The sequence below is a fragment of the Pelmatolapia mariae genome, linkage group LG15 (assembly GCF_036321145.2).
Source record: "Pelmatolapia mariae isolate MD_Pm_ZW linkage group LG15, Pm_UMD_F_2, whole genome shotgun sequence".
Lineage (NCBI taxonomy): Eukaryota > Metazoa > Chordata > Actinopteri > Cichliformes > Cichlidae > Pelmatolapia > Pelmatolapia mariae.
This window is the reverse complement of record NC_086240.1, coordinates 15,216,039-15,226,036: the sequence shown is the minus strand read 5'-3', so window position 1 is coordinate 15,226,036 and position 9,998 is coordinate 15,216,039. Positions and strand designations below refer to the sequence as shown.

General features: G+C 39.5%; 1 protein-coding gene across 1 annotated transcript; it reads left to right on the top strand.

Annotated features, from left to right (window-relative positions):
- Positions 1–291: 291 nt before the first annotated feature.
- On the top strand, positions 292–9,204 carry LOC134643121 (reticulon-4-interacting protein 1 homolog, mitochondrial-like). The gene is made up of 9 exons (XM_063495355.1): positions 292–878; positions 961–1,112; positions 3,370–3,438; positions 3,901–4,025; positions 4,491–4,539; positions 4,662–4,798; positions 5,317–5,500; positions 7,297–7,392; positions 8,474–9,204. Exons 1-9 carry the CDS (start codon positions 581–583, stop codon positions 8,666–8,668), a joined length of 1,305 nt encoding a protein of 434 aa, XP_063351425.1. The 5' UTR covers positions 292–580; the 3' UTR covers positions 8,669–9,204.
- Positions 9,205–9,998: the final 794 nt, after the last annotated feature.

Below are 9,998 nucleotides of genomic sequence, written 5' to 3'. Positions count from 1 at the left end.
ACTGCTGTTTTTTCTAGGAACTACGACGAAGAGATAAACAAATGGTACTAATATCAAGCGGCAGTTCAAACTTTAATGAATACAAAATGCTTACAAGCGGTTTTACTACACCACATCCAGATAATAAATAAATAAATAAATAAATAAAATTATTGTTTTATATTAGTAAGAAAACGTTTAAGAAAACATTTAACTGAATAAGCTTAACGTCAGTCTATTCAGTGCTTCTATTGGCCATGATGTAAATGTTGTGGAAACTGATTGGCTACCGTTGTGAGTTCAGAGGTTAGCTTATTTGGTAATGTTGTTATGTACCCAGCTGCTGAGATGTGTGTTATCTGTTCATTACTGTAACAGCTGTTGCTCTTTGAGACTTCTGTTACATAAAAAATAGTGCACGAATGTGCTATCGCTTGATTATTTGATTCGTTTTGCACTTTTACACATTTGTTTTGATCGGTGATAACTTCGACATGCTAATGCTAGCTGTGTAGCTACGTAGCTTGGTGAGAAGTCTCCTAAATGTCATGTTGTATCGAAACCTGACCTTGTAGTAGCAGTGAGCTGGAAGGCGACTAGAATGGCTTCTGCCAGAGCTATGACATCAACCAGGCTTCTGTGTTTATTCAATGCGACAGCAGCAGGGTCCATCAAAACATTAGCCAGGACAGGGTGCAGAGTGTGTCTCACAAGAAATATGAGCAGTTCACCTCCAAGGCTGCAGGGCTGCATGTCAGCATGGATCATTGATCAGTATGGCAGTAATGGTGTTCTGAAGTACACAGAAGAAATCACCGTTCCCACGATTAGTTCTGCCACTGAGGTGATGATTAAAGTCCATGCAGTTAGTCTCAACCCCCTTGATGTAGCTATGAGGGGTAAGTGCTGCTAACCCAAATTAATCATTAACAAAGAAACTAATAACTTACATCAATAAGCCAAGTAAATTCTCAATTTCAGGTGGCTATGGGGCTAAACTGCTGAAGTTAAGAAGAGATCCATTATCTGTGATGGACAATGACAGTGAGTTTCCTCTCATTCTTGGTCGTGATTTGTCTGGTGTAGTAGTGGACTGTGGATCTGGGGTTACCCATTTTGCCCCGGGAGATGAGGTAGGTTCTGCACTGCACAATCATCTTTTAAAAGATGTACTGGAAGTTAGTGACAATGCAATGTCCTGTGGGAACTACTTTAGCGGAAATGCCTCAGCTGTTATTATACCTGCATTCATTGCTGAGGTTATACTTTGCATCGATGTTAAAGTTAGTGTTTAGTGCTCTTTATTGACATCCTCTTAAAGAATATTAGAAACACATCTAAATGCATTCTATTACAACATCACCAGCAGCTACAAACTTTCTCACATTGTTAGTGAAAATTTACTATATTCTCATATTGTACTCTAGTGCCTCTTCTATTTATTTGGAATGCATTAAGTTGTGCATGTGCACTTAAAAAGTGACTTCGTAATATCAATTCACCAGATACTTTATTAGTTGCTTTTTTGTTGTTAATGCCTGGTTGGAACCTATTTTGCATTCAGAACTACCTTCATTCTTTGTGGCATAAATTCAAAAAGGTGATGGAAACATTTCTTGAAGATTTTGGTCCATATTGACTTGGACAGTTGTTGCAGATTTGTCAACTGCACATTCATGATGTGAATCTCCCGTTCCACCACGTCCCAAAAGTTCACTATTGGATTATAGGGCATTTGAGAACACTTGTCCTTTTCAAGAAACCAGTTTGATGTGAGCTTTCTGACATGGTGTTATCCTGCTGGGAGGGATCAGCATGGTCAGCAACAGTACTCAGACAGGCTGTGACATTTAAATGATGCTCAGTTGGTACTAAGGGGTCCAAGTGTGCCAAGAAAGTATCCCCCACACCATTATACCACCACCACCACCAGCCTGAACATTTGATACAAGGCATGATGCATACATGCATTTATCTTCTTTTCACCAAATTCTGACCGTACAATCTGAATGCCACAGTAAAAATCTAGACTCGTCTGACCAGGCAACATTTTTCTAATCTAATGTCTAATCTTGAGGAGCCTGAAGAAATTGTAGCCTCAATTTAATTTTGTTAGCTGGCAACTGGTGTGGTCTTCCACTGCTGCTTTAGCTGACTTGCATCAAGGTTCATTATATTGCACATTCAGAGATGCTCCTCTGAATTCCTTGGTTGTAACAAGTGGTGATTTGAGTTACTTCTGCCTTCCTATCAGTTTTAACCAGTCTGGCCATTCTTTGACATCAATAGGGACTTTTTGACCAGAGAACTGATGCTCACTGAAATATGTCTCTTTTTCAGTCAATTCTCTGTATACCCAAGAGATGGTTGAGTGGGGAAAATCCCAATAGATAATTTGTGTCTGAAATGCTTAGACCAGTTCATCTGACATCAACAACCAGGTCATATCCAAAGTCCATTAAATTATCCTTTCGTCCTCGTTCTGATGGGGAACTTCTGCAGGTTGTCTTGACCATGTCTACACGCATAAATGCACTGATATGCTGCTCCCATGGACCATATGGCTGCCTGATTAGCTATATGCTTTAACAAGCAATTGATCTGGTGTACCATGCAAAGTAGCCAATAAGTGTCTATTAGTGATCAATTGACAAACTGAAAAATAACTAGACAGGAGGATCTTTTTAATATTTTCTTAGGTTCAAATGCAATTTGTGATTGAGTAGATGACTGTAAAAGAAAGTGCACAAAGCAAGCAAAATGCTTTGTTTGTTCTTGTACATTTATAATATATTGTTTGCATAATAATATAGTCACGATATTCATAGACATATGGACTGAGGGTCCAAGTCATAAAGACTGGGCACCCTTGATTTTATGTGAAGTGATAAATACCATATTAAAAATGCGGAGGCAAATTTGCTGATGTTACACAATTTTTCTAAAGTTAAATATGGTTATCTTGCTTAGCCCACTTACATGCACCTCCATAGTTAAGTCATTCAGAGACATTTTCTTGTTGGAAAGATCAAGTGCTTTCTGCTTGGTTTCCCAGTCAGTGTGACTCATAATAATTTGAGACCTTCAACCCCGCTGTCTCCCACATATCTACATTACTGTCTTCCTGCAGAGAGAAATGCAATTATGCAAATCTGGCTTAAAGTAATTGTAATTAAATCACTGAACAATACACCAGTAAAATTTTCCACATGCACTATTCTAGTAATTGTGTTTCACCAGTATAAAAATATCTTTGGAAACGTCTAATGATGAGAAAGGACAGGAGCAGTTGTGTGAGACCCTAATAGCTGATTAACCAGATTCAGAGACTGGGAGTAGGTGGTTAATTTAAGTTGTGTTCCGCATGTTAAATGTCATATTTGTCTTCAGGTGTGGGCTGCTGTTCCCCCATGGAAACAAGGCAGCCTGGCCGAATATGTGACTCTAACAGAGTACGAGGTGAGCAGAGTCTGTGCTGCAGTTGGATGGCGGTGCATTTTCAGAATTAACTGTGAATAATTTAACTAGTGTCTACACAAAGACTGAGATTAAAGTAATTTTATTGTCAGTTTGTTTTTAAACTAATGGAAAAAGTTCATTGAGAACCCTTATTTAAGCTGTAAAATGCATTAAACAAAAGTTCGGAAGAAGCGAACCCTGTTTAGTAATCCTTCACTGTAAAATGTAATTAGGATTAAGTTTGTTTGTTAGCTGTAACTGCCGTGGCAGCAATTAAAGGGACATACAAATTGCCCTGTGTTTTCTTGCTGCATTGAACTTCATTTATTCTCCGACTCTGGCTGTCTGCCCTCACAGTAGCTGTGCTGATTATACACAGCTTCAAAGTTTGTAAATGTAAAATATTGTTTACAAGTGAATGCAATTCTAACATTGTTAACACTGTGTGGCTGATTTTTGCAGGTTTCCCATAAGCCAAAAGTACTGAGCCACATAGAGGCAGCATCCATTCCCTATGTTGCCAACACTTCTCTGTCTGCACTTGTCAATGGAGGTGGTCTTTGCAGAGACAGTTCTTCAAATAAAAGGCAAGAATCAGCCTGATCCAGAATAATTTTATGTTGAGCTCATTTCACCCTGTTGCCATGTATACTTATTAAAAAAAAATTAAAAAAAAGTGTTAAACCCCTGAATGCTATAAAAGATTTAATAATGTCTTTAGTTTGTGACTTCGAGAATTGAATATGCTCTTTCCTTGTTGAGAAATCAGTCCGGTCATGTCGACTCAGAGTGTAACAAAACCCGTTTCAACACTTTCATTTCATTTTAATTGGCAACAAGAGTTTTAAAATAACGCATTTAACCTGCAAACGTCAAAACATTTAACCTAACCCGAATTTTAATAGAACTTCCACTTTTCCTCTAACGTAATAGCTTCCAATCCTGCAAATCCCTTTGTACCCCCTGAGGCTTCCACTTCTTTTCGTAGCTTTGCATAAATGAGTCACACAGTAATTGAATGACCCTCTTGTTGCTGGGGTTTCTCCTCCTAGAGTTTTAATCACTGGAGGATCAGGAGGTGTTGGAACATTTGCTATTCAGGTAAGACAGAGTGTCTTCGTTTGGCTATGCCTGTATGTATATTTATGCCTTTTAAACCCTGACAAAGTAAGATCCCTTGCTGTGTGCATACTCCCTGTTTTTTATCCTTTATGTTTCACCAGCTGTTGAAGGCTTGGGGCGCCCACGTAACGGTCACCTGCTCTCAGAACGCCGTGGGTCTTGTTAGAGGGCTGGGAGCTGATGAGGTGCTGGACTACACAGCAGGAGATGTGGTTGAACGACTAGAAACAATGGAGAAGTAAGAGCTGCGGTGTTTGGACTGTATACATTGAAACCTGTGTGGTTACATTGTACTTCGTTTAAAGAAACACTGGAGCAAAATGTTGCTCACTGGTCTCAACGCTGGTGTCTACTGAAGTATCATTAGAGTCTGTGCCAATCCAGTGAACGTGTTAATTAAAAAGGACTCATCTAGATTTGCTAAATTTGGTGTGTTTCGCCCTTTAAACACCCAAATGTGGTAAACATATTCCTATCAGCTTGGCACACCTGTTCGCTGACTCGCTTTCTAGTTTCCATGGAAACCACGGCTTAAGGTCTGAGTGGATGATGGTTCATTTATTTTCCTGCCCCTAAAACAAAATTGGTAGTCCTTGGTTTGGTTTCTTAGAATTCCAGTGAGGGGCTAAACCAGCACAGTGCATAGTGTACTGACATAGGATAATTTGTTTTGAAAAAGTTAATTTTGTTTGTTTTTTTTAACCACATTTCCAGCAAGATGTTTACAAGATTGTCTGTCTCTTTTTCCACCTCAAGGTTTGACGTTGTTTTTGACAGCGTTGGTGGGGACACAGAGGAGTGGGCGATGGGCCTGCTAAAGCCCTGGTCTGGTGCAAAATACGTCACACTGGTAACACCTTTACTTCTCAACACCGACTCTATGGGCCTATTGGATGGTACATTGAATGCTGGTTTCTCTCTGCAGAGCAAGGCCATTCAGGTAAACACCATAAAACTGACTTTTGATTCAAACAAAAGTAGATGTACACAAAAAAAAACTTCCATTGAGGTTGTTTATTTTTGTAACACGGACTGAGGTTTTATTTTTCTCACTAAGGCATTATTCTGGGTGTGGCCTGCCAGTGCTTCCAAATTGAAATGTCATACTTGATCCTCAGTGGCATGGAAAGAAGACATGGATATTTCTTTTCCATTCAGTTGATTATATGGATTGGAGCTGAGGTGACACAGGGAGGGGAAAAGTCAAGTGATGACTTGACTGAGCGTCACAGTAAATTCTTGCACTGCCTGTATTTTTTCTTATGTTTTTATTTGCTGTGTGCAGGTGAAGAGGGAGGCAGTTTGAGTCCCTGCATGCGTGTTAGGTTTGTGTTGTTGTGTTTCTCCTAATAGCTGGTGTTCATGTCATGAAGATCATGGCCGAACAGACGAGGACAGGGTGGACAGGGTGCTCTAGGGACTGAGTGAACTTGTCCTGGGCAGGGTAGGCACTGGTGACAGCACAGCTGGCAGTGTTAGAATGGATGAGACCGTGTGTGTGTGTGCGTGCATGTGTTTGCTGCTGAACCAGCAGTATTTGGTGTTTGTTCAGATTGTGGCCAACCATTTCCCCCCCTCCCGGCAAATACCACTGTTTGTGTGTTTCTTGCCAAGCCTCCGAGGCCCTTTGTCCATGGGAGCAGCCAGCTGGTCACTTTGGCGAGGCTCTGCTGCATCAGTCACACCCTCGGTGCCCAACGCTGGACAGCCTGCCGTTTTTATCTGTGCAACTGAGCCCTCTAGTGTCAATCTAGAGCTGCACTGAACAATCATGAACTGTCTGTTTTTTTTCCAAGCAAGTCAGGGTGGTTTTACCAGAGCAGTGTTACATAACAACACAATATTATCAAGTATAAAGCAAGGTTATGTTTTTGTTTTGTTGTTTTAAATGAATTATTACACCAGAGCTTATGTCTTATTTACATGTCCCTTATATTTTTATTTTTATTTAGACATTTGCATCTGGAGCACCTTTTACAGACCTATTTTCATAGCAGGCAGTCCTGGTCTTTTTCACATATAGCAGGAAAAATATTAGTGAAACAAACCATTTTTCTGTTTAATTTAGATGCCCTAATAAACTAGTATGCCATCAACCAAAGTATTTGGGCTCAGAATCCTGCATCTCTCAAAGAAACGTAGCTCCGATTCATGCGATATGTGATGGTCAGAGGTCCAGTTTGTGTCCGTGTGTGTAAAACTAAATACTAGCTTTCAAGTTATGTATTATTTTTTAAGAACAATACTTTAATAAATGATAATTGTATTACTAGATGTGAACAATAACACCACTAATATAATCCAATATTCCTGTTTCTGCTCATCTCATCATCAGTTAGTTATGACAGTGCGTCTGAAAATTCACAAAACCAAATCGTTAGATGGTAATCTAAACATAAATGTTTAAATAAGGTGCTTTAAAATTTTTAGTAACCTTCAGTGGTTTATTGAAAACTTATCAGGAAATTAGTGCTAATCAGTCCTTTCATACAAAATGCGGTTTCTTCCTTTTAAATCCTTATGGTGCTAATTACTGCAAGTCAGGGTAACTGCCATGTGTGTTTTAGTCAGCTTAGTTGTCTTTTTTGGTGTTCTGATCAAGATCTTAATTTTTTAAAATACTTTTTACATTTTCCTTGTCTTTTTTTTCTTAACAGATCTGTGTGTTTATTCATGTGTATGAGATGCAGACAAGCCTGACTTCTAATTACTGTCTCCTGTTTGCTTTCTTCTTAGAATTTATTATCCAGTGGAGTCTTCTATAGGTGGGGATTTTATGCACCAGATGGACCTGCCCTGGATGAAGTCAGCAAGCTGGTAGATGCAGGGAAGGTACTATATGGCTTTATTATTCATATCATGCACACCTGCCTTTTAGGACCATTTGTACTGACAGAATTAGGGCGATGTCTAATTTGCAAATCCGTCACAGCCAGAGAGTTGAATTTATACAGAGATGGAGATCATGCAACTCACTGAATATTGAATATACCATGGATTCCCTATGAGTTTGTATCCGAGGCTCCCATGTGGCTTTGTGAGGGAGTCAGAATCACATTCCTGCTATTCTGGTTGGTTGGTGGTGTGCACGGTTGGCTGCTGGGCGATTGAGTCAGGCGCCATCAGACGGTGAATGGATTTTTAAACAGTGCTGAGCAGCCATTCGCAAAAGCGTGTGGGACCTCTGTCCTTTTGTGCTGGGGCTTACAGCAAGCAGCAAACTCAGGCCAGTGGCGGGAATCTATGGCCTCCGGTGCCCCCCCACCCCACCTCACAAAACATACACGCACGATCTCTCTGCTCTCTCTGTCCTATTTGCAGTCAGAAGTGTGGATGGTTTCCAGTGACGCGACTGCCCTCCCCATTCATTGTTAAAGACAAAAGATGCTGACCACAATAACAAGCCTGGCTGCTTGTGTTCTGGGACTAGCACAGGATTGTCCAGCCTCATCACATTCTAAACCCCTCCCTCACGTTTTCACTCTTGCAACTATGAAAGCAGCGATGTTGTAGCATTAGGAGTTTGTGGTTATTTGCTAGACTAAACTTTTTTGATAATGGGTTTGATTATGGGATCACTATAATTTGCAGTGCTTTGTGACTTGCAAAAAAGCCTCCTCACTAAGACGTGAAAGTGGAAATGGTTCCAGTGCTGTTAAGTTTGGACAGTTACTCATTTTGTCTGGTTTGCTGCTCTTAAAGCATGGTGCTTACCTCACGAGTACGATTTGCATAAGCTGCCACATTCATGACAGACTGTCAATACTTATTCTGGTGTTTTGCTTTTTTTTTCTTTTTTTTTTTGGCGCCATTAAAACAAAAGCCAAAACTAATTTTCATAATCAATTGAACTCCTGCCTAAATGTGTAAATCTGATCTTTAATTATTTCCCATTTCTGCTGCTCTGTCACAGATCCTGCCTGTTGTGGAGGCCCAGTTCTCATTTACTCAGGTGCCTCAGGCTTTTCAGAAGCTCGAGAAGGGCCACGCCAGAGGGAAGACTGTAGTCAGGGTGGCTGAAGAGGACGATAGACAGACTGAAGAGCTGGTGCAGGACAGCAGCACAGAGACTGCAGAGTCAGTGCAAGAAACAGCCAAGCAAAGCTAAGTAGAGGAAAGCAGGTGCCTAGAGAGTTTCTGTTATGATCCTTCTCACCTCCCCTTCACCATCAGCAGAGTGAAAGGTAGTCTGTTTTGTAGCAGACTGCAGTCGTGACCTGCGCTTGTAATTAGAAGATACCAGAAGTTGTATCTCTTGTTAACGCGCCTTCTGTGATGTACTCGAAGTTTTCAAAGTTCTCGAGTCGTGCTGTGTTCATCATGGTGAAATTACTAATATTACCAGCTAAATGCTCCTCATGTCAACCATGCAGCTGGTTATGGTTACCAAACTTTTGGTAATTAGCTGGCTGGTACAACACGCAGTTGTATAAAAAAGCTTTTCTGTTACAAATGTGGAAGAAATTATTTCTTTTTCTTTTTTGGTTTAGTTACCCATCACTACCTTGTATGTGAAATTATGTGGACATCCTGTAAAGCTACATAATCTGAAAGAAATATATCAGTGTAACTTTCGGGGAACAACAAACAGATCTGAAATGTTTTGTTTTTTGCATGTTCATTCCACTCAACTGTGCACTGTTTGAGAAGTTCATTGACAAAAATAGTTTTATTATATTGAAAAGAAAAAAGTTCTATGTTGAATAGTTTTGATTAAACAAAAATAAAATACATGATATTTGTTTCCTTGTGTTGCATGCAGCTGGAAAAAAGCAATATGTACTAAATAACAGCACATTTCATAAAAAAAAATCCACAAAAAGTTTTAACACTGTTTTAAGTTAATAAAAATAAGGCAAAAACAGATTTGTTCAATGGAGATACAGCTCAAAAAGTTTGGGGTCACCTAGAAAATGTCTTGTTTTTGAATGTACAACAATATTAATTTGTTTTGTTCTGGTAAAACATTTACTTGATCAGATACCTTGTAAATAATAATGGAACGTGGAATCATAAATCAAATAAAGGATTTTTTATGGAATATTTGCATATGTGTAGGCTAATGTACAGTCAGGCTAAAAGGCCAGTTTTTGTCTCAAGATAGCCAAAAATCACCGTACACTAAACAAGTCAAACTTTCTTTTTCTTTCAGCAGAAATGAATCCTTAATTGCATCTTAAAACATTTGCAATCATTTAAATATTTTTTTCTTTCAAAAGCAGGACTTTTCAATTTGACCCCAAACTGACAAACGGTGTAAGAATAACATGTTAAATATTTCAAGTCCTGAATGAACTGTTTGTACGTTTGTTACGTAGCAATACATTCTACTAAAATCCTTAATTTCTATCCAAGTTGACCTCTTCATCTGCCTTCTCATGGTTCCCCTGCAGCAAAATGTTGAGAACCTCCAGCGGCGTACCTCTGTTGTGAGCACT